The sequence below is a fragment of the Daphnia pulex genome, chromosome 10, assembly GCF_021134715.1.
Source record: "Daphnia pulex isolate KAP4 chromosome 10, ASM2113471v1".
NCBI lineage: Eukaryota > Metazoa > Arthropoda > Branchiopoda > Diplostraca > Daphniidae > Daphnia > Daphnia pulex.
The window spans coordinates 3,160,298-3,183,554 of NC_060026.1; the positions used below are offsets into that span (position 1 = coordinate 3,160,298).

At 41.2% G+C, this 23,257-nt stretch overlaps 8 protein-coding genes and 1 long non-coding RNA gene across 10 annotated transcripts; 3 read left to right on the forward strand and 6 right to left on the reverse strand.

The window, feature by feature from the left end:
* Positions 1–135: 135 nt before the first annotated feature.
* Positions 136–9,426, forward strand: LOC124205311. Its single transcript, XM_046602694.1, has 26 exons — positions 136–533; positions 604–723; positions 1,857–2,005; positions 2,066–2,301; positions 2,369–2,586; positions 2,647–2,814; positions 2,883–3,004; positions 3,067–3,232; positions 3,305–3,567; positions 3,630–3,786; positions 3,854–4,249; positions 4,318–4,560; positions 4,648–4,892; positions 4,949–5,087; positions 5,153–5,310; positions 5,378–5,634; positions 5,693–5,871; positions 5,954–6,142; positions 6,201–6,413; positions 6,485–6,718; positions 6,775–6,935; positions 7,002–7,251; positions 7,323–7,822; positions 7,884–8,582; positions 8,643–8,890; positions 8,960–9,426. Exons 1-26 carry the CDS (start codon positions 419–421, stop codon positions 9,294–9,296), a joined length of 6,162 nt encoding a protein of 2,053 aa, XP_046458650.1. The 5' UTR covers positions 136–418; the 3' UTR covers positions 9,297–9,426.
* On the reverse strand, positions 744–1,753 carry LOC124205321 (RWD domain-containing protein 2A-like). The gene is made up of 3 exons (XM_046602711.1): positions 1,495–1,753; positions 1,012–1,437; positions 744–958 (listed from the first exon to the last, which is right to left on the reverse strand). Exons 1-3 carry the CDS (start codon positions 1,696–1,698, stop codon positions 761–763), a joined length of 828 nt encoding a protein of 275 aa, XP_046458667.1. The 5' UTR covers positions 1,699–1,753; the 3' UTR covers positions 744–760.
* A 1,183-nt stretch (positions 9,427–10,609) lies between the features above and the next one.
* On the reverse strand, positions 10,610–11,107 carry LOC124205331 (histone H3). Its single transcript, XM_046602724.1, has one exon. It carries the CDS (start codon positions 11,065–11,067, stop codon positions 10,657–10,659), a length of 411 nt encoding a protein of 136 aa, XP_046458680.1. The 5' UTR covers positions 11,068–11,107; the 3' UTR covers positions 10,610–10,656.
* Positions 11,108–11,356: 249 nt separating this feature from the next.
* Positions 11,357–13,920, reverse strand: LOC124205346. The gene is made up of 4 exons (XR_006879286.1): positions 13,437–13,920; positions 13,244–13,355; positions 11,564–12,591; positions 11,357–11,494 (listed from the first exon to the last, which is right to left on the reverse strand). It is a non-coding gene; the product is annotated as an uncharacterized LOC124205346 (long non-coding RNA).
* A 5-nt stretch (positions 13,921–13,925) lies between these two features.
* On the reverse strand, positions 13,926–14,376 carry LOC124205336 (histone H2A). Its single transcript, XM_046602729.1, has one exon. The coding sequence runs from the start codon at positions 14,317–14,319 to the stop codon at positions 13,939–13,941; it is 381 nt and encodes a 126-aa protein (XP_046458685.1). The 5' UTR covers positions 14,320–14,376; the 3' UTR covers positions 13,926–13,938.
* A 235-nt stretch (positions 14,377–14,611) lies between these two features.
* Positions 14,612–15,072, forward strand: LOC124205337 (histone H2B.3). Its single transcript, XM_046602731.1, has one exon. It carries the CDS (start codon positions 14,654–14,656, stop codon positions 15,023–15,025), a length of 372 nt encoding a protein of 123 aa, XP_046458687.1. The 5' UTR covers positions 14,612–14,653; the 3' UTR covers positions 15,026–15,072.
* Positions 15,073–15,791: 719 nt separating this feature from the next.
* LOC124205343 (histone H4) lies at positions 15,792–16,190 on the reverse strand. The gene has a single exon (XM_046602737.1). The coding sequence runs from the start codon at positions 16,160–16,162 to the stop codon at positions 15,851–15,853; it is 312 nt and encodes a 103-aa protein (XP_046458693.1). The 5' UTR covers positions 16,163–16,190; the 3' UTR covers positions 15,792–15,850.
* A 233-nt stretch (positions 16,191–16,423) lies between these two features.
* Positions 16,424–16,912, forward strand: LOC124205332 (histone H3). Its single transcript, XM_046602725.1, has one exon. It carries the CDS (start codon positions 16,457–16,459, stop codon positions 16,865–16,867), a length of 411 nt encoding a protein of 136 aa, XP_046458681.1. The 5' UTR covers positions 16,424–16,456; the 3' UTR covers positions 16,868–16,912.
* A 1,028-nt stretch (positions 16,913–17,940) lies between these two features.
* LOC124205313 (hemocyte protein-glutamine gamma-glutamyltransferase-like) lies at positions 17,941–22,746 on the reverse strand. 2 transcript variants are annotated; one of them, XM_046602697.1, is made up of 20 exons: positions 22,525–22,746; positions 22,270–22,311; positions 22,154–22,195; positions 21,855–22,079; positions 21,690–21,793; positions 21,398–21,623; positions 21,203–21,336; positions 21,004–21,139; positions 20,695–20,921; positions 20,445–20,622; positions 20,217–20,382; positions 20,051–20,154; positions 19,880–19,986; positions 19,721–19,812; positions 19,504–19,646; positions 19,099–19,433; positions 18,904–19,027; positions 18,670–18,830; positions 18,467–18,603; positions 17,941–18,403 (listed from the first exon to the last, which is right to left on the reverse strand). In XM_046602697.1, the coding sequence occupies exons 2-20, from the start codon at positions 22,304–22,306 to the stop codon at positions 18,262–18,264; spliced, it is 2,820 nt and encodes a 939-aa protein (XP_046458653.1). In that variant the 5' UTR covers positions 22,307–22,311; positions 22,525–22,746; the 3' UTR covers positions 17,941–18,261. The 2 variants fall into 2 exon arrangements, with proteins under 2 accessions (XP_046458653.1, XP_046458652.1); XM_046602696.1 differs by having other exon boundaries at positions 19,880–19,989.
* Between the last annotated feature and the right edge of the window lie 511 nt (positions 22,747–23,257).

Below are 23,257 nucleotides of genomic sequence, written 5' to 3' on the forward strand. Positions count from 1 at the left end.
TTTTTAAATATCTTAATAAGCAATATGGTGATAATTCAAATTTATTAGATTAATCGAATTGTTTAATTGTTTTTTCTTTAAAAAAAAAAAAAAAATGGAAAATCAGGCAAGGGGAAGAGGGATCAAGGCTAGAGGAAATGGAAACAATAGGGGGGTGTTCCTGTCAATTACGTTTGGTTGTGCTGTAGCAGAGGTGCAGGTTGGATCTGCAGTTGAATAACTCGCCCCCCTGCACGTTTTAAGTTTCCTTAGAACTTTTCGTCTAAAGAAAGAAAAGAAGACGTTTTGCGGAACTTAAAGAAAAATCACAAGAAGTGGGAGTGCTTGAATTCACAATTCAGTCGTGTTTCTGGTAGTTTGTGGACTAACATCACGTGGCTATTAATTAGTCACCAAAAAACGGAAAGGCTTCTTCAACATGGTCAAAGCCTTTTCCAAGGCACTGCTTTATTACGTACTTCCTATTTTTTGTTTTATCGTGTCGGGTCTGAGTCAAAGTCCTCTAAGGCAGGATTCGAATCATGCAATTACAGGTATATAAAAGGTCTATTTAATTTCCCTGATAAATTTTAACCTTTTCACTTTTCATTTCCTTTGCCTAAGGTTCTGAAAAATTCAACACAGCAGCTCTCTTTCCTTCGATAGCAGATCAGCTAAAAAAATTAAGCCATATTCGAAACCCTAGGCAAATTGATTCAGGGAAGCTTTATATGGATCATAGTGGTGAGTAATGACGAATCTAGTCTGTACAAGCTGCTGTTTATTTCCCATCGAAACCAAAGTATTCTTTGAAAACATGTGAACTATGATGTTCCTCTAAATAGTTTAAGAATGCTTTCATGCCTGAGGAATCAGATGAGGCTTTGATATCTGCAATGTTGGAGAAATTTTGAAATTTCTGAACTTCGTCATGTTCTTCTAATTTACAGGAAATCTTCTGCCAGTTTAGTGCACGAATCTAGAAAAAAGCTAGGTTTCATTGTGTGCATTACAGATTTTTCAAAATGTTACCCTTTGCCACCATATGTTGCAATTTGTTTCCAATCCTTCCACACAGATTAAGCCAGGTTTCCCAGGTAAAAAGAAACCAGTGAGATTTAATTCTTTAGCCCAGTCTTCAATATTCTTCATTTTTGACTTGCTGTAAATGTGGTGAGAATGAATCCACATTCTGAAAGTTTTCTTGTCTTCGGTTTTGGAGATAGGGGCTAGAATATCTCCCTCTAGGAAGGTCAAGTAAGCAGGAAAATTATCCTTTACCCATTCTACTACTGAACCAATATAGATTGATTCTGGCTCCAATGTACGTTGAAAACTTCTGAGTTCCAAATTGATCCCATTATGATTAGTTCTTCCTAGGTGCCCACTGTGCACTGATATTTGAGCTGGTATACTTGGGTAGGAATTAGGAAGTGATACACTTATATTAACCTTTGCCTGTAAATGGATGACAGTATAGAAAGAAATATTTCTCTCTGCTTCAAATATTCTTACCTCCATAATGTTAAGGTTGATGTTATACTCCAGTTTTGGAACTTTGTCTCTTCCTAGTTTACCCGATAAAAAGTCGTGTAAATCAGAAATAACTCCAGGATCAATAAGCTCAAGCTCGCCCTTGTTTGGAAACATAGATCCCAGCATTTCCAGCTCAGAAAGCTGGAGCTCTATATTATTTTCTACATCACTGTTTGAATCCATCAAGTTACTCGTGTTTTGTAGTCTTGTTTACGTTTTCAATTGACGTAAGGTGCGTTGTTGCCGCTTTTATTTAATCTGAAGAAAAGTTGCATTTTATTGATAATAATTGAAAATAATATTCAGTTGGACTAAACATGTATATGTGATTTTCTTTCAAGATGTTTGGGTGGTACAAGGCTTCAAGAATTTCCGAGGCTGTCCGAAAGCTGCACAACAATTCAAGGTTTTCCAAAATGCTGAAGATTGGTACGCCGTGATTGCTACCAATGCGGTGGAAAACAACACAGAAATTTACTCATTTTCTACGGTATAAATATTTTAAAGTACTCTGCTTTTTTTGCGCATGGTCTAATCATGTTTTTTACAGCTAAACGGATGTGAAAAATTACTCGAAACGCTTCCGACCCGCCTGGCGTTCGATTTTGAGGTCGTCCGCACTAATGACGTCATACGTATAGTCGTTTTGGAGAAGACCCCAGCCAAATACCCACACAAACGGATTGGATCTTCAGTTTACACCATTAACTTTGCCACTAATGTGACTATCAGCGCCAACAGAAGAGAAGCGCTTCGCAGCGAAGATCCCACTTGCATCACTTCTTGGTTGTTTACTATTAATTGTATTCAAAACCAAATCCATCTTATAATTATTTGTTTTCGTCTTGAATAGGGAACAGTTTGGAATTCCACACGTCGCTATTTGTAACGGCAAGAATCGTGATTTTAGAGGAATTGAAAGCTACTGGGCAAAGTCGTATATTTACTGTGCTAGTGGAGGCTATTTTGATCGGTGCGGAGAAATCGAGACACACTTTCCGAAGGCGATCCGACACTTCCGCATATTTTCCAAGCACTATTTAGCTGTTGCCAATTACCCTAACGAAACTGGTACAGATCGATGACTTTACGTTTCCAACTAAATTAAATTCCCTGTCTCTTAAATTTTAGTGGCTGAAGATGTCCCCACTGAAATTCTTCGATATGATCTTGGCTCAAAAATGTATAAACAGTTGCAGTTTTTGCCAACCAAGGGTGCATCTGATGTGTGCTTCTTGGACATTGGTACGGGACTGAATACCCTCCACTTCCTCGTGGTTGTGAATAGGCTTACTTTCGGTATGACAGATTCAATTCAGGAAATGCCACGTATTAATGTTTATAATTTCTGATCCGCTTAACCTCAGATTCCACAGGAAAGGGCAATAACGATGCCACATCGCATGTTTATAAATTCATTGGCGAAAAATTCGAACCGTTTCAGTCTATTGCTATTGACAGTAAAACGACGGGATGCTTTGCTTATCAGGTAATTTTGTTTTGTGAAATTCACAGTAATTGATTCCTCATTTTAGCATTTCACTGTATTAGGAGAATGGTGGAAAATCGGCTTTGATATTTTCCACTTGGTGGGGAGTAGATGTTTATCAATACAATGGATGGCGTTTTGTAAGGGTCGTCCAGTATTCCAGCTTCGCTCTCGGTTCTGGAATCAACACTCTTGGAACTCTGAAGATGAATAAGGAGACTTTTATAAGTATTAATATTTTTTAGATAATCAAAGAGGAAAAATACTAACCGGTGTTTTTTTTTCTGCATTGTCTTTTAGCTGTTGCAAACTCTAATCCAGCAAAATCCTTCAACGACAACTTGTTTTCACTAAAATTCTCTCAACAATTAAACGCCACCCTATCTACCGTTTTCTCAAAGGGCATGTCAACATGTCATCAACTGAGATCTGAACTTGAAGTCGATCCCTTGAGGCTCATAACGGAATTGTATCCACGTGCCGTTAAGAAGAATGACACTGTTATCCAGTTGGGCAAGGTCGATTTCAGTTCTTTGAAAGCTGGTCGCGTCTGGACTAACCAGGTGAGTGTGTCTGCGATGTAAACATTTTTGCGTTGTTAAAATGAGCGTCTTGTTATTATTAGGTGGTACTGAAATCAAATATGTCGAGATTGGGAGCTACTCAAGTGATCCAGCTGAAAAGACTTGGTAATAAAATGGAACAGCTAGGCCTTAAACTTCAGGCATTGACGAAACGCTTTAAACAAGCCATGCGAACCAATGGCGACTACGTCATTCATGGTATATAATATTTCTTCTCTTGATTCACTTACTATTTTGCTTAACAACTAATATTTCTTTTCTATAGGAAACGTTCATTTCAAATCCCTCGTAAGCACATGTCGAGGCTCGGATAAACTATCTGAAGGATGTGTTTTTGAAAATGTTACCGCAAAAACCATCAACTCCGTTGATATCGCGGATACCTACCATCAGGCCGTCATAGACTCCGACAAGCCAATTTCTTCTCTCAAAACAAAGCGTCTCGAAATTCGCAATGGACACCCAATCAAAACAGTTTCCTTATCCGGCCGTGGAATCAAAGAATACATCACAGTGGACGAGGATCTTAAATTCCCAGACAAAATCAGAATTGAAGGAAATTTGCTTGTGAATGGCCATCTCGGCGTCAAAGGACTGGTTGACGAACGCGAGATTTCACCTAATTCTTTACTTTTACGGCAAGGCATTCAACATCTCAACTGTAAGTCGATCACATAAATGCCAATTTATTAAATTATCTCAGCTAAATATTTATTTTATCTGTTTTAGGGACGCTGAAGACTACCGATGTTCATCTTAAAAATCTGAAGGCCCATTCTATAAACGGAAGAAATATTAGTCATTTATACCAAAACGCCATTTCAAACACAGGGAATTTCACTTTGCTTCAGCCAAAATTCTTCTCTTCACTTTCCGTTTCCAAGCTTGATCTAAATGGATTAATCAATCAAATCAACCTCACAATTTTGGAAAGTAATTCAATGAAATTAGTTGGAGGTCAAGTTGTCACAGGTAGACGTTTACGTTAACAAGCTGAGACGAAGCTGATCGAGTTCTTAATTTATTCCTTTCCATTTGTTATTTTTTACTTCACTATAGGCATCCATGGATACCTTAATGCTCACCTTGGGCGAGTCGTTCTGAACGGTTCGTTAAATGGAAAACAGTTTCCGGCAGATTTTGTTTCTGTTGGCAAAAACGATCAACTGAAATTCAAGAAGTTGCAACTCACTCAAGACGCAGCGATGGTTCGCTTAACAGTCACCGGGAATATTGACGACATGCGTGTAACGAACGGTAGTTGGGGGACTAACTTATTCAAGAAATCAAGCATTCCAAAACAGGTAGAAACGTAATAGTATGGCTTATTTTGTTTACTTACCACATTTCTGTTTCCAAGGTGGTCACTGGTAGAAAAAGATTCGAAAATCTCAACTCAAATTGGGACGTTTTCTCTAAGACGTTCAATCAACGCCCAATGGATGTTTTTACAACAGATAGCAGCCTGTACGGTCACACTGAAGAATTACTTACCTACGGTCTGAGTTTAAAAATTGATAACCAAGTGAGACATCGTTTTAACGGTTGTGTCGATTTCTTACAGATTCAGTAACAGTACAAGGAGATGTCACGTTTGAAAAGCCTCTTTCTGTGAATGACACGGAAGGTGTTGGCATTCAGATGCTGGAAGAAAACGGAATTTTGTTGTCAACAAAAGATTTCCCACCACTTAGGTCGATAACGTTCAAGGAAAATGTCAGGGTAAGAAACAACTTGATTTCTTTGATCAAACTTAAATCTTTAATTACGATTTCTTTTTCCATCTTAGATCAGCGGTGATCTTACCCTCGTAAAATTGGATGGGGTGCTTGTGTCTGATTTTATTACTAAAGATAGAAGAATCCCATTCGATTTTAATGGTCGAAAGGAGTTCAGCAATCCGGTATCGATGAATCATACTTTCACGCTCCTGTATACCCTTAATGGTTATGATTTGAGAGACTTGTGGAAGAGATCTCTGAAAATTGATGGTGACCAGATGCTTCCGGGCGCCTTGCTCATAAAGAATGACGTCGACATAGTCAAGTAATTCAGACGTTTTCATTTTCATGTTGCAGCGATTAAATTCCAACATTTTCCTCAGGATCAAGGCTCAGAACTCGCAACTTGTTTCGTTGACTTCGCATACTGTGTTGACTGGCAGTAAGCACTTCCAAAAGTTACGCATCGAAGGAAATTGGTTTGCTGACACACTAAACGTAGCTGGTTTATTTAATGATGTGGATATGAGTTCCTGGAAAAGTGATACAGTCCTTAAAACTGGTAAGTTTTTTAAATATTAAAAAATCGCTAGTTCTCATTTAGCTTTCATTATAACTGAAAAATCGTAATTTTGTTGTTACAGGAGAACATCAAACTATTATTTCACAGAAAAGTCTAATTTCTCTTACTGCTCAAAATGCGGAAATAGTAGCGATGGACGATCTTGACATTAAACGTCTGTTGGATGTAGTTTTGGTCCATCAACCTGCTACCCTTTATTCCGACATAGTGCTGAACGGAACGGTTTTCACCAATGGAATAGTCGTAAATGGTAAGTTTGTATGTAAAAATGAGTTGCGGATCATCTTCAAAAAAGATCTAAATTTTAGGTAATATCGATGGAGTGGACAGCAATGCTCCATTGAACTGGCTACGCTATGGAGTAAATCAAAATTTATCCGGTAATGTTGAAGTTCGAGGATCGCTGGATGTAGGTGACTTTCGACAAGATTCTTGGATGGTGAACGGTGTCGATTTGAACGTATTGCTCCAAGATGCAGTTCGTATTAATGACCTTAAAGAGTTTTCCTCCCTTAAATTTGGTATTTCTCATAATATTCATCTATACTCTTTATTTAAAGCTAATAACATATTCATTGGTGTTTCTTTTTAGATCATATTGTTATAGATGACCTGAAAGTGGAAGGCCTTATTCAAGGACATAATGTCACTGAAGAACTCGTTCTGAAAGACTCCGATGTTCATCGAACTATTTCGGGTGTTAAATCCTTCGCTGGGCCCCTCGTTTCAGACTCGCTTCGCGTGGTAAAAGATCTGAATGGTGTGGATCCAAAGCAAGTGTGTCAGAACCCAATACCTCCCCAAACCTCGAAATGGATCGTATATGGTAATACCGTTTATTTACAAATTTTTGTGAAATGCCCTAAGCATGATCGAATTTAGGTAATGTGTTAATGAAGCGAGATACCAAACTGAACACATCAAAGGTCAATGATCTAATGCTTGGTGAAACAACACGTCATCTATGGCTCAAAGAAGCTAATGTTGACATCAAGCCTCAACAGAAGTTTAAAGATGTCATTATGAATGGAGTTCTCTCAGAGGTAATTCTAATAAAGCAGCACAAGTTTGAAATGAATTACGAGAATAATATTTTTTCGACTTTGCAGAGAATAGTTAACAAGGTGAATTTCACGGATTTGAATCGACGATCAGTCAAACTCTCGTCTCTTCCTGAGCAACGCATTAACGCTTTTCATCGGTTCCAATCTCTGCAAGCTAGTAATATCACAGTCGAGTCGTTAAACAGTTCCCGGATAAACGATATTGATGTCAGTCATATTACGCACGCTGTTTTGCTCCGAGATACGGAGCAGAATATTTCAAATCCCATTAAGTTCCAGGATGTCATCGCATCGAGTAATTGTTAAAGAGACAATTTTGGTTTCGTTTATTTTGTTTAACATAACCCCTTGTTTTGGGAATATCAGACGTAACCATGGGCGGTTTGCTGAACGAAGTGGATGTCAACACAACTCTCATGAGAATCGATCGGGGAAATGTGGTAACTGGCAAGAAATCTGTGAAGACGCTTTCAGTACAAGGTTCCATCGATGTGTGCAACAATTGTTCAGTTGGAACATTCGACATATCAAACTGGGCCTCGAGAGCTGTGCTTCGTAAAGGCAACTTTACACTTCCAGGAGCAAAATTCGAATCCCTGGTGTTTCAACAGCCTTTGAATTTGAGTGGTACACTTAACAACGTCGCAGTTAGCCGTGATCATGTGCTTACTCTCTCCGACCAGCAAGAGATGAATGGACCCCTGTCACTTTCTTCGTTGCTTCCTCACAACATGTTGTTTTCAAGTGAGCAAGTACCACTTTATCAACAATCAACAGAAGGATTCAAAGTGGCTGGGCAATTTACGAAGCTTCAAGTTAATGGATTATATGACGGCATTTCCTTGCCACATTTCTACGATCAATTAGTAAATTTTATTTAATGTTAAAATTTCAAATCAGTGAAATAATAATTGAACAATCTTCCAGGTTCGACGTGATACAATTATGGTGTTTTCAGAGCCGGTGGTTCTGTTGAGTTTGATTGCCAGGAATTTCCAAGATTCTTCCACCAATTCTACCATCGGCGATATTATTACGCTACCGTTAAATGCTACTCACCACGTCGCTGATAGTCCTGTTATTCCTCCAGAGATGCGTCAACGCTCCTTATCTTCTTTGGTCCAGAAAATCAAGCGCGTTGTCTCACGTCAGTCAGTTGAACTCAGGTTCTTTGAAGAAATGACAGTACCTAGAGCGATACCACGGTCAGCGGATTACATTTATGCCTGGGAGACTCGAGGCGGCGAAATTGAGCTGTGCTCCTATGATGAAGCGCAGGGAGAGTTATTTTATAGCTCATCAACCTCACCGTTAATGAAGGGCGTGGAGTTGAGTGGCGTTGCATATCTCAGAGATACTGAAGATTTTGCTGTGGCTGCCCTGAACAGCAGTAGTTCACAAGAAAACCAGGGTTCGTTTATCTTTTCCCCCAGAGCTTCAGGCGAACTTGCTAGGCAAACAATCCCTACCAATTTTCCAATTGGCGCTACTGCATTTATGCTTTCCAACAGTTCTTGCTACCTGTTTCTTGAATTGACATCTGATTCACTTATTTATTGCCGATCGTTGGGGTCTAACGGAACTTACGACTTGTTTCAGCGCTTACCCACTGTTGATGGCCGACTGGTATGATATAAGTTTTAAAAATTATCTGTTGATAGAATACTAGTATTATTTTTCTTGCAGGTTACAGTCGGTTACCATTACAGCACGGGATTACCTCTACTGACCATTGCAAGTGTAGCACAGCGAGGATACGGTCACATTACAGTCTGGAATTTCAATGTTACAAGCCGATGGTTTCAACCCTGGAAAACAATAGTCACCTTACAGATAGTTGCCTTGGATTGTGTCTGCAACGAGGCTCAATGTCTTTTGGTCACCGTTGCACCTTCTAAACCGGCAGCCATTCCTGGTCAAGTTATTGTTTGGAGGTAATATAGAAGAAATAGTGGGTAAACAAGTCCAATGTAATCAATCCTGTTTGTCGAATCTATCTCTAGTTTGAATGATGTTGGACCTCCGACAAGATTACAGAGAATCACGTTTTCTGAGCCCATCGACGCTAAATTCTCTCGATTGCCGGACGGGCGTCTAACATTAATGGTTCTTCAGACTAACGGTGTTGACAATGTTTCCGTTTACGTTTGGAGAGGCCTTTTGCAATTCCAACACGACACTACTGTCCGAGTTCCCGGAGCGAAGTTTCTTCAACTGATTTCTAATGACGCCAAATTGATGCTTGCCTTATCTGTTACCTCGTCGATCGTTACTGAATTGCCCTATGGCCCGTTGAGAATGTTCCGTGCCCAATTTGTTGGTCAAATATCCACTAATTAACTAATCCCTGAGTCCCTTTGCTTCTAGTCATTTTCGTTGTAATTTATTTTCTTTGTTTTTGAAGGGTCCTTGTTAAAATGCAAACTGTATGTCCCTTGAAAGAAAGGTATAAAAGATTAGAGGCTTTCAATTGTTTCCAGACTTATTCCGGATGCTACCCCTTTTCGAGTTCATTTTATTTTATATTTTTTGTTCTTTTGTAGGCTGAATTTGAACTAGGAAACAAATGCTTAGCATATTTAATTTCTTTTAAAATCAGGTTTTGTCCCCTGTCGGGGCTTCAATAAAGGTCGAGTGAAATTTGTTAGAAAGAAAAGGTGACGTCCGAAGATGGAATTTGTTAATTTCTTTGGAGTCCAATGAGAGTCTTTTTACAGACCGCTGACTTCCAATGGGAAAGAACCCAAAATAGGTGACTAGGGACTACGAAACTCTTGCAATTACGGACTGGAGTTACTCAGCATAGACGCATGATTTGACTCAAAGAAGAAAGAAGGGTGATCTTGTCACTTTTTATGTCATTACTCATTAGAAAGCCAAAGGAAAAGAAAATTAAAGTAATCAGAACTGAAATCAATTATCAAACGCAAAAATTTATTCTAAAGGATAAGTCTCTCAATCCCTCAAATCTCTTTTACACCCATTTATTTTCCTTTGATTCCCTTCGTAAAAGCGGAAAGAGAAATTCGCGCTTCTACAAATAGGTTTTTGAGAGGTCGCGCCGTCAACAATTCAAAATGTTGGATGAGCTCAAAATTTTGGCCACTAGGTGGCTTGTTTTGTTTACTTCGTCGTTTGCATAGATTTTGATGTCGTCTGTTCTTGTTTAGAACAGATTGCTACTCCTATATTGTGTCTTTGAATATTGAAACAAATAATTAGGGATTTGGAATGTGGTTGTGAATTTAAATAAGTGTTGGGATTGAAAGATAAGTGCTGAGGATCACAAGAATAAAACGACTGCCAGATCTAATGTGCAAACCAGGTTGGTTGAAAAGTTTTCAGTGTCCCATAATACTAATTGATAGCCTTTACTGTTTACATGGTTTTTTGGTTTACTTATTTTGGGGAAAGTTCCAAAATAGTGCATAATATTTCAATGTCTGCTCTTGTTTACCTAAAAATTAGCAGTTTTCCTTGGCACATTGAAATTATCAAAGAAGGAGGGCATTCAGATGGAACCAGTAGTTATTTTCTTTATTTTGTACCAGTCCTTTTAATTGACATCAGTCTGTGGCATCAAGAAAGATTTCCAAGAATATTGTAATGAAAATCATGGGTGGTTGGTAATCTTTTCCTTTAGTAAATGGTGGCCCTGAAAAGGGCCGATTGGTAAGTCAAAAGGGATTTTAAAAGTCGCTTAGGCACGTTCACCACGAATACGGCGAGCGAGCTGGATGTCTTTAGGCATGATGGTTACTCGTTTGGCGTGGATGGCGCACAAGTTGGTGTCTTCGAAAAGACCCACCAAGTAAGCCTCGCTGGCCTCCTGCAGGGCCATGACGGCCGAGCTCTGGAAACGCAAGTCGGTCTTGAAATCCTGGGCGATTTCTCTGACCAAGCGCTGGAATGGCAACTTGCGGATCAGAAGCTCGGTCGACTTTTGGTAGCGACGGATCTCACGAAGGGCGACGGTGCCGGGACGATAACGATGGGGTTTCTTGACTCCTCCAGTGGCCGGGGCACTTTTGCGAGCGGCTTTGGTGGCCAACTGTTTGCGGGGCGCCTTGCCACCGGTGGATTTGCGAGCGGTCTGCTTGGTACGAGCCATTTCGAGCGAGGAGTGACTGAAATTTCAGATGTCCTAACCAGTGAAAGGTGCTTAGTATATGTGGGGAACCTACGGACGTTGCGGAGCTAAGCGAGTTCACTGGCTAGGGATTGGGTAGTTTAAAAATGGGAGGGAAAAGAAAAATTTATTACGGAAATCCTTTTTGTTGACAAGTGACGGCTGGAGCTGAGTTCCACCAATAGGAGTTCAGCTTGAGGATCCGGTAGGGTATATATTGGGACTATACTGAAAATGAATACAAAATGGCTGAGCCTTGCGGCTATTGTACCTGCTTGATAATGATGCAACATGTCCAATTCTCACCCAACCTCTACACCACCGCATTGACAGTTTTACACGTTATGTTCCCCGCGACCTTCAAGCGTGAAGGACATGCAAACCGGCCGGCCCGTCTGTAGGTTGAACTCTACAATGGCAATTGAAAAATAATTAATAAACACTGCATCAGTTGGAACATGTTGAAAATATATAGTACCTCTGCATACAAAGGATCGACATAGCCGTGGTTACCTACCGCGGCTGCTAGGCCAGAGCCGTACTTTCGTTGAGATCCGAATGAAAACTTGCCAAACCAAAATCGGCCAAAACAGCTCGAACGACTCTTCGTTCGTCATCCCGTTGCAGTAAAACATTGGTGGATTTCACGTCGCAGTGGACCATAACTGAACCGCCCGGCTTCTGCTGAGTGGAATGCAGTAGATGGAGAGCCTCGCGGTGAGATGGCGAGCGAATCGTTTGTGTAGCTATCAGCATAATTTAATTCACGTCTAATTTTAATTTGCTGTTATTTACTTGGACACCGAAAAGACAGTCGAAAAGAGCCCTTCCGTTGGCGAATTCAAAGATGAGCGAGACTCTAATCGATGCTTCACCATCACTCAATTCGTTATCCGTGCAAAGACCGAGCAGTCCAATAATAATTGCGGTGCTGGACAGCTTAAAGGGCTTCAACCTCTCGTTGAATCATCTTGACGAACGATCGAGCCTCGACGACTGTGCTGCAAGGCCAAGGAGAGCGGATTTTCGGTTATCTTTCCAATTCGACGACGGTTGACAACGACAGCTCCGGTTGAGGCGATCACATTGCTCAATCGGACTTGCAGAAGATCAATTTCATTCAGAATTTTAGAAGAGACAGAAGATGAGGTCAGGAACACACAAAGTTCGGCTTCTTGCTCCGGTGAAAAATAGCTGCAGATATCGATTTGTCGATGACGACCTGCTGGCTTTTAATTCCACTGGGAGGAACAGCCTGTTTGGCTTTGGCTTCCTGCAAACTAATCTCCAATTCCTGAATCTTCTTCTGCAGTTCCAGCATCCGCTATAGATCTTCCAACTGAGAAACTCTTTCTTTTGAATCCAAACGTTCCACTGGCTCCGGTTGATTGATTTGTGAAGGCAGTGAAACGAGAACTGGAATATATATAGGTGATGCATAGACATTTGAATAGCTTGTGATTGTTGATGATGTGGCCGAATATCCCGATGGAACATTTTGGCATTCTAAAAGAAAAAAAAATTAAATAATTAAATGTTATGAAACATAACAGAACTATGTGGTATGTGCCAAGAGCAGTAAACGAGAAATCAATGGAATATTTACAAAATGAAGAAGGAATCATGTTTTTATCCATTTAGCGATCAAGTGAAATTCTCATGATAGGATAGGTTGAAAACTAGGCAGTTAAAAATAGAAAAAGAATAGCATAGCAAAATGTTCACCGAGTGAAATTCCAGTTCATTCACGGTTACATTTGCTCCAGAGCGTACATTACGGAAATCAGACTATTAAGTGAATGAAAAAGGAATTCGGCTTTCCAAATTGTTAAATGCGTGTGGGAACCACATCTTGACCATAATAAGGTTGGCTATGCAAATATAAGAAACAAGTTTTAATTTCTCTACCAGGAGCATCTGATTGCCTACTCGTGTTTTACAAGCAGACAGGGGAGGAGTTAGGTTAATTAGGCTATCCTTTTTAGTTGGGTATGAGCTAGAATTTGTCTTTAGACATGAGAACAAACCCCGAAAAAATCCATCCAGCAAGTGAGCAAACAACAGGAAAAGCATTTTTAGGGTTTTCTATCTAATTATACTATAGGCCTACAACCTTAAATATCGTAGAAATAAAATGAAATGTTGGTCAAATAACTACCTCGCAAATAGAATTTCCTAAAATTTTGGAAAACACAGCTTGAATTGGATTATTTTGTCACAAGCGACCAGAAGTCACGAGGTCACATGAAACATTCAGCTGAAGGAATTATCTGAAAAATTAAATCAAGAATGAAATCAGAATCCACATGGTGTGTTATCTATTAAATCTTTTAAAATCTATCCATCCCAACCTTCAGAATGAAGAAAACCATTTCTCAATTGGTGTAAACTCTTCTTTACAGCCATTCAAGTTCTTTTTCAAGTTGGTCGAAAGGTGTCGTGGTAAAATGAAATACCAGATACTTCGTGCTAGTGATTGGTGCTATTTTCCATTAAAAATAAACAAAAAAAATCCGAATCAGTGAGAATGAGAATTATCGACAGAATCGCTGTCACACCACCCGCAACCAACAAACAACAAGCCAAACGGCGACCATGTTGAATTTCAACTAGAGCTAAGGGGGAGTGGGCAAGGTTGCCTGAATTAACAAGGTGGATCATAAACTGATACTGAATTCAGACATTGATTAAGATATTTATAAATCTGTACAATAACATGTAAAATTTGTAATCGAGTTTTTCTCTCAGTCAGAAACGAAATAATGTGCGAAATATAGCATTTAGCAAATTCCTTTTTTCTAGAATAAATTGGTGGCCCTGAAAAGGGCCGTTTGTTTAAAGACGGGGGAAAGTTTAAGCCTTGGCGGGTTTGTCGGTCTTCTTGGGCAAGAGAACGGCCTGGATGTTGGGCAAAACACCACCCTGAGCGATGGTGACACCGGAGAGAAGTTTGTTCAACTCTTCGTCGTTGCGGATGGCCAATTGCAAGTGACGAGGGATGATGCGGGTCTTCTTGTTGTCACGGGCGGCGTTACCGGCCAACTCGAGGACCTCAGCGGCCAAGTACTCCATGACGGCAGCCAAGTAGACGGGGGCACCGGCACCGACGCGCTCAGCGTACGATCCTTTGCGAAGCATTCGGTGGATACGACCGACGGGGAATTGAAGTCCGGCCCTGCTGGAACGGGTCTTTGACTTTCCCTTGACTTTGCCTCCTTTGCCACGACCAGACATGTTAAGATGTAGAGTAAGTAAACGCGGTTCCTACAATCAAGGAACGAGTGATGTATACAATTTGAAAAATCGACGTTTATATAGTCGCTTGATGTCGGATTCAGAATGCAATTTTGGTAGCCAATCGGTAAACTTTTATTTGCCCCGCCTTTCTTTCATGTCTCCCCTGATTGTGTTACTAGCTCCGCCCCCGAGTGAACATCTGCTGCTACACGTAAGTCTCTGGAGACGCGAGTTTTGGCTACCATCAAGTAGTGAGGGGGAGCCAGCTTCAATATAAAGACGAAATTTGAAGAGTCGGTCGTTACTTTCTCAGATTTACTCAAGTCCTAGAATGCCCCCCAAAGTAAGCGGAAAAGCTGCGAAGAAGGCCGGCAAGGCCCAGAAGAACATTGCCAAAGGAGACAAGAAGAAGAAGCGCAAGAGGAAGGAGAGCTACGCCATTTACATCTACAAAGTCTTGAAGCAGGTCCACCCCGACACTGGCATCTCCTCCAAAGCCATGACCATCATGAACAGCTTCGTCAACGACATTTTCGAGCGCATCGCTGGAGAGTCGTCCCGTCTTGCCCACTACAACAAGCGTTCGACCATCACTAGCCGGGAAATCCAGACGGCCGTCCGTCTGCTCTTGCCCGGTGAGTTGGCCAAGCACGCCGTGTCTGAAGGCACCAAGGCAGTCACCAAGTACACCAGCACCAAGTAGATTGTTCATCTCGGTCCCTTCCAACCAATCGGCCCTTTTCAGGGCCACCAAATTTTCAAGAAATGAAAAATATCTAACTGCTTTTGACATTTGTCTAGTCGAATCCAAAACTCGACCCAATTTGTGAGACGGAACGTTATGAATTGCTTTGTATCTAGAGCTTATAGTCTCTTTTCACCAGTTTACTATTCTACATGGCAATAGCTCTTCTGTAGTTCACGTTTGCCAGATTTGACACAATGCGTTGAATGTTGAATAGTGAATACAGAGAAAAGGGGATCACGAAATTGGTCTCCGAAGCAATAACGTAAATTTTTTACGTACTAAGCAAATATTATAAAAATGTTGTTAAATACGATGGGAAGTTATAACATATTTTAGATTCAGATCAGACAGACGATTCGATTAAAAGTAGAAGTTGAAAGAAAGAGTTCAAAAATCAACATATCTAAGCAATTTTTATAAATGGCACAGCCATTTAATTTAATTCAAATAGTAATCAAGATAAGAATCACCGACAGTTGCGAAAAAATGTTTCAGTAGCTAACTCCAGAAATTGACGAGAATTAAAGGCAGAATAGAGAGGAAATATTAAGAAATTATCATACGAACTTTATATTTCCAAAAATATTTTTTAAGGTGCACCAACACTTAAATAATATTAAAGCATTGCTCCAACGGCTGTATGAAATCATGTTTTTGTTCTTTTTTGCTTATAGAAAGTCGACAAGAATATAGTTGAGAAATCTTTTTCTTTAAGTAAATGGTGGCCCTGAAAAGGGCCGATTGGATTGAAAGATCGGAGTATCAATAGCTAGAAAAGATTTAACCGCCGAAACCGTACAGAGTGCGGCCCTGGCGTTTCAGTGCGTAGACGACATCCATGGCCGTCACCGTCTTCCTCTTGGCGTGTTCAGTGTAGGTGACGGCGTCACGAATCACGTTCTCAAGGAACACCTTCAACACACCGCGGGTCTCCTCGTAGATGAGACCAGAGATTCGCTTGACACCACCACGACGGGCAAGACGACGGATGGCCGGCTTGGTGATTCCCTGGATGTTGTCACGCAAAACTTTGCGATGACGTTTGGCGCCTCCCTTGCCGAGTCCTTTTCCTCCTTTGCCGCGACCAGTCATTTTCAAATAAGTTTCAGAGATTTAAAAAATATCGAATGATGTTATGTTAAACTCACTATGGTCCCAATATATACCCTACCGGATCCTCAAGCTGAACTCCTATTGGTGGAACTCAGCTCCAGCCATCATTTGTCAACAAAAAGGATTTCCGTTATAAATTTTCTATTCCCTCCCATTTTTGAATTAACCAATCCCTAGCCAGTGAACTCGCTTAGCTCTGCAACGTCCGTAGGTTCCCCACATATACCAAGCACTTTTCACTAGTTAGGACATCTGAAATTTCACTCGCTCGAAATGGCTCGTACCAAGCAAACTGCTCGTAAATCCACCGGTGGCAAGGCGCCCCGCAAACAGTTGGCCACCAAAGCCGCTCGCAAGAGTGCCCCGGCCACTGGAGGAGTCAAGAAACCCCATCGTTATCGTCCCGGCACCGTCGCCCTTCGTGAGATCCGTCGTTACCAAAAGTCGACCGAGCTTCTGATCCGCAAGTTGCCATTCCAGCGCTTGGTCAGAGAAATCGCCCAGGATTTCAAGACCGACTTGCGTTTCCAGAGCTCGGCCGTCATGGCCCTGCAGGAGGCCAGCGAGGCTTACTTGGTGGGTCTTTTCGAAGACACCAACTTGTGCGCCATCCACGCCAAACGAGTAACCATCATGCCAAAAGACATCCAGCTCGCTCGCCGTATTCGTGGTGAACGTGCCTAAGCGACTTTTAAAATCCCTTTTGACTTACCAATCGGCCCTTTTCAGGGCCACCATTTACTAAAGGAAAAGATTACCAACCACCCATGATTTTCATTACAATATTCTTGGAAATCTTTCTTGATGCCACAGACTGATGTCAATGAAAAGGACTGGCCTACAATAAAGAATACTCTTTCTTATCGCTAACCAACTACTGTTTCTTTCTAAATGTCAAAATTTTAACTTACTATACCTGTTCTGTGATTTCAATGTGCCTGTGAAAACGGTTAAATTTTCTGTAAACAAGAACAGACATGGAATTGTTATACAATAATTTGGAACTGCATCCAGATAAGTAAAGTACAATCTATGAAAGCTGTAGTGGGCTTAGAGTTTAAATTATGGGAAAATTGAATTTTAGAAGCAGTTAGTTTTAGTGGTTTTCAAATCAGATCTGGGAGTCGGTTTATCATTGTGAAGTTGTGATCCTCGCGACTCATTCTTTCAATCCCATTACTTTTATTCAAATTCACAACCACACTCCAAATCCTTAACTCCCTAACTATTTGTTTCAATATTCTGAGAAATAGATAAAAATTGCAATTTTCAATCAAGAACCATGCAAGAACACAGACGACTAACAAATCTACGCAGACGACAAAGTAAACAAAACAAGCCACCTGGTGGCCAAAATTGCGAGCTCATCTAGCATTTTTGACGGCGCGACCCCTCAAAAACTTATTGCGGATTGCTCTCTCCACTTTTACGAAAGGAAGCAAAGAAATAGAAATGGGTGAATAAGAGAGATTTAAGGGACGAGAGACTATTTTTACATCGATAATTGATCTCAAAGTAATTGATTCAGTTCTGATTACTTTTCTTTTCCTTTTACTCTACTTCTTAATGGGCTCCAAAGAAACTAACAAATCTCGTCTTCGGACGTCACCTTTTCTTTATCAAAATTCCTCTCAAACTTTAGTGAAGACCCGGTAGGCCGTGATAATACCTCATTTTCACGACGAGTACAATAACATTACCCCTATATAAGAAATTATAGCACATCGATGCCGTTAAACAAGTCAATGCACAAGGAATCTAATTGATGAAATTTATTCTGGTTGACTATAACCATCGCCCAGAAAGTATATAAGAAGATTAACAGTTAAACCAACACCATCAATAAGAAGAGGAGCATAAGAAGAGTGGTTAAATTGGATACAATAATAACGCAAATGGTTCATTTTTGGGTTTATAATATGTAAATGAAATAGAGTTGTAAAAAGTGCAGAGAAAACGAGAGTTACTTGACTAATTTGCAACACTTTTCCATGGGCAAGTCCAAGTCCGTTTCAAGGTCCAGATTGTCATGTCGAAGGAGTTTATGTGGTAGTCGGGTTGCTTCGATGAGAAATATCTCAGTCACGAACGTGAATCGGACGAGAGCCAACAATGTCACCCAATTCGCGAGAGTTGAAAGTGGCAACCAATTTGCGCTCACCGTTGAATCGAGGAATGAACTTTTGGGCGAAACTGATCATCTCTCCCGGTTTCACGTCACTGGCGAACAGAATTACTTGAATTAAATGAATATTACATTTTAAAAAAATAAATAAATCTCACCGGTATTTCACAGTTTGTGGGCGAACAAGGCCGGGTCCTTCGAATGTGAACTCGCACTCTGTCAGAGTAACTGACACTGGGTTCATAAAGCTGAACGTAGCGAAGCAATCCTGACCCACCTGCGGGTTTCCTCGGATCTAAATTAAATTCAAATATTTAACATAAGAGCTGCGCATGACCACAGTAACGCTTAAGAAAGCTACCTGGACATCCAACTTGGGTTTCTCCAGCTGGAAGTCATCTTCTTCGCTCCACGACTGCTTAGTCTCTTGCACAGAAGCCATGGCAAAGATCTTGATATGGCCATAGTCGACAATTTTGTCGCGATATTCGTCCCAGCTGATGCGGACTTGCAGAGTTTCTCCTGATGTTTGAATTGCAACGAGATCAGTCGGGAAAATTTCATAATCAAAGCAGGCAGAAACAAAAATACTTACGGCCTCCAGGTTGAAGAACAAACTGACGATCGCTGCGACCAAGACGACGCGCAGTAACTCCGGTGTAATAAACGGAGTTAGCAGATAGGATCGTCGTGATGGTTCTCATTTCTTGTGAACGATTCTAAAATTGAAATGGAGCCAATAACATTTTAAATCAAGGAAAGCGCGGGAATTTCTTGCGGTTTAAAATACCTGGACAAGAACTTGGAGATTGAAAGGCTGTCCCCAGGCAACTTTTTCTTGCTCAATCAAGTCAAAATAAACATCTTCGTTGACTGGTCGGTTGTCAAACATCGGCTGAGTTCGTTCAACACTGCGAGATGCGTTCATGGCTGAGACGCGTTCCGCTGCAGAGCTACCGGAATCGGTAGGATGACGTGATTCATCATACCAGGGTTTGCGAGCGATATCGACTGAACTTAATCGACGCACAGATGTTCCAGGGTAGTGCATCATATCCCTATTGTTATCTCTATCCCTCATATTCATATCTCTCCTTTCCAGATAGGGTGACGACATTCCCTGGTCTTTTCAATCACAATGAGACACAAATGTTAATAGGGGCTAAATCTATTTGACATTGTTCTAGAGCCTTACTGAAGTGATAGTTGAAATCGCCTTGCTTCTGGTAGCGGGACATGCCATCAGGGTTCTTGTAAAGACTAGTGATATCTTCTGCGTCGGCGTCGCTGACGTCATCGTCCGCTCCCGGTCGCTTGGTTAATATCATGCGGCCGACCCTGAAAATTTTGAATGGAATGAGCTCTAACTATTGAAACGCAAATAGCGAAAAAAAAAATGTTTTAGATGTTACTGGTAGTTGTTGACGTGAATTTTCCTGTATCCCCAGTGTGAAGTCTCGTCTTCCTGGAAGTGACTCACTTCAGCGTTGACCTCGGCAAACAGCTGCAATTTTCAGTTTGTCATCAATCGTCACTTTTAAAGGTAATAATTTCTTCTTTTAAAATCTTACATATGGGGTGTCGAAAGCGAATCCAACTTCGCCACGCCGAACCGACTCGACGGAAGAGGGTCCACGACGGAAAGCTTCAACGGCCAACGGTCCACGGCTCTTTTGATCTACTAAATGATTGAATTTGATTAAAACATTTCACGATTTAATTCAACAACTTGGGTAACAAACCTCCCGTGTTCTTCTGCCAGAAATGAGGAGGGGGAGTGGGATCAATAGCCTGCCATCCATTGCAATTGGCTTGGAGATCAGGTCGTGACATCCAAACTTCAGTCCTTCTCGGTCAATCATAAAATTAAATCGAAGATGAAGCATTTAAAGAATAAAATAATGTTACCAAGCGTGGAAGTTCCAAACGGCATCCTGATTGTCGCCATCTGGGCCACCTTTCATCTCATCGCCAAAGATGTCAAAGTACTTGTCGACGGACAGGGTGTGGTTGGTATCACGTGCGGAAACGAAATTGGTCACGGGACGAGATGGAATACCCAAAGCGCGGAAGACTGTCAACATTTATAGAGGGGATTATTACGGAAGCATGAAACTCGGTCATAGATTTAAATACTGGAAGTGGCCACGGCGGCAAACACCCAGCATTGTCCGTATTTGACTGGCTTGGATCCGTTGCGCAAGTAGTGCTCAAAGATTTTGTTGCTTCCAGTCCACACCCACGGGCAAACACCATCTTCGAACGAGCCTTCCCATTTGCCTTCCAATAATCCAAAGCCTTCGTTGGCGTTAATCTGTTAGTTCAAATGAAAAATAATCAAGAAATCGTTCACCAGCCTATGAATAATGAAATGTCATTTGATTACGATGGAAGCAATGGCGCGGACGACTTGGACAGGGTTGCCTCTCTCGGTCGGGTTGAGACCAGACTGTTCAAGCAAAAGCTGGGCAGCTGGCAGAGCAACGTCAGAGAACTGTCCGTAGACCCAACGGCGTCCTTTCGGGCGGTGGTGAGTGCCTACAAATACCTTGCCAGTCTCGTTCATGAGATACTCCCTGCGAAGCTCCTCGTTGTCCAAGTAAACTGGGTCGTCTGTTAAATGTCATGGTGTAAAATAATCAAAATTTTGAATAGGCGATTTTAACATAAAATGGTGTCTATACAAATAACGCACCTCGGCAGAAGGGGTTGAACAAGATGTAAATGTCATCCTTGAAACGGAATTCGTCGACGCGCGCACCGGGCGTCGTTGTCGTCGTTTCAATATTCACTCGCCATAATCCGACGAGCGCGTTGGCGGGGATGTGAACCTATCAAAAAGACATTTACCTTTTAAGCCACCGCCAAGTAATTCAGATTTACGATAGTTTTACTTGGAAAGTGATGTTGAAACCCTCCTGTTGATGGAGACGCATGTCCCACTTTTGCGGGGCCCGGCTGAATTCGCGCTGATTCATGCGGAAAGGCAAAACGACTTTGGTTCCCTTGGTCACTTGAGGATTGGGGCCTAAAAGTCATAATATTAGCACTGAATTCTACTACTATCCATTTCGTGACTGTCTGTTTACCAAAAGTAAACGATGCCCGCAAGATGTCACGGCGTGGATCAAAGTTACGATCCTTCATGCGGATAGCCATGAAGAAAGGCTGGCCACGACGGAGAACGGTAGTTGACGGTGAAGAAGATGAACGGTAGTCCATCGACAACATTGGGGACATTGGTGACATCGAAGACATGGAAGCCATGTTTGTCACGGACCTGGACATAGCCATGGATGATGGAGATCCAATGTCCTGTTATTAAAGTTTACAGTCGACAATTAGCGTACGAAATTAGCCAAAAGTCTCATCATTTGTTACGCGGCCGTTGTCAAAAACCATCTCGTAGCGATCAGTGCGATGTTCTCGGGCGTTGTCTCGTGAGAACAGCTCAACAGATTCGATCTTCAGGTTATCTGAGGGCACTAGATAGTTTTTCAAATTTGAAATTTGCTGTTGAACGAATGAAACGGAGAAAAGTATTACTTCCATCGGTGCGAATCTCTTCGACAGCTCGTTCAGCGCGACGACGTCTGTCCAAATCTTCGGCGTAGTGCGAGACCAATGAGGCGCGGTAAGCGGCGTTGCTGCCACCGGGACTGACTCCGGCGTTGTTACCCATTCCATCGCGATCGTTGTTACGGCGAACGAAGCTCGACGAATGGGCCAAGTTGTTCAAACCGGAATTGCTCATTGAACGATGCAACATAACTACGGATGTTTTTGAAAAAAACAGCATGACAAGATTATGGAAATTTAGTATTTTGGAATGTGCTGCTATTTACCTGGTGATCCTTGTTGAGTCATGTTCGAACGACGCAACATGCCTAAGTCAGATTTAAAAGAATTTCAATCAACATCGCATTGGATTAAAGAGGAAAACATTTTCAACTACTTATACCTGGAGATCCGGGTTGATTCAATGATGAAGAACTCATTGCGTCTAGAAAATGAAATGAAAAAATTACAGAATAAATATACTCCTTTTGAGCATAAAACACATTGCATCGTAGCGGGTAAACCCCTAACCATTTAGATAAATAAGATACTAAAAAGTAAAAATAGTGAATAACGAACAAGGAACGAAAAAACAAAAAATACAAAATTGTAAAACACTTAAGTAGATTTCCTAAAAATTAGCAGTGAAATAACTTACCAAGATCAAATTGGTTTCTTTGGTCAAAATCAGAGAGGACGCAGCAAGACAGACCGGAGCCCGTGGTTTAACAAGCGTGTCTACCTTTTTGGGGAAGACAGGTCTACAGCACAAATGTCTCAACTGGAAAAGAGACGGATAGGTTGAATTGGGTATTTAACTCGACGTTCCCGCGATCCAACGACGTGTTTACGCAGCTACTGCAAAACCAACACGAATTCATTCGGCGTCTTCCTTCGCTATTTATTCCCATCACATGCATCGTTGAGTTTGTGGTTCCAGACATCCTAGTTACAGATACGGAACTGGAACAAAAGCAGATGGAATTACTTTATAGTCACAACTATACCCTTTCAATTATGTATACTCACAGTCGCGGCGATTCAATTTCGTGCGTCTTTCTTGGTCACGGTCTACGCTTTTTTTCTTGCCATCCTCGCCGAATGTTGAAATCATGCTCGACTGTGCCGAACAAATAAGTTTTGTCATTTATAAGTATGTTCTTAACTACTAGTACGTGAGATTTTTTGCATTCAATTTTAAATATTACAGAAACATTCGTTGTAAATTTGTTTTGAAGCAGTGAAAACCGTCAAACCAGTATTAGGATGTTTGTAGACTTTATAACATAACTGACATAACTACAATCACTTTCATTCTAAATAAATATTAAATCAAAGCACAACATACGTGATCATGGGTGAAATTTATTTCCCGTTAAATGGCAACTGTC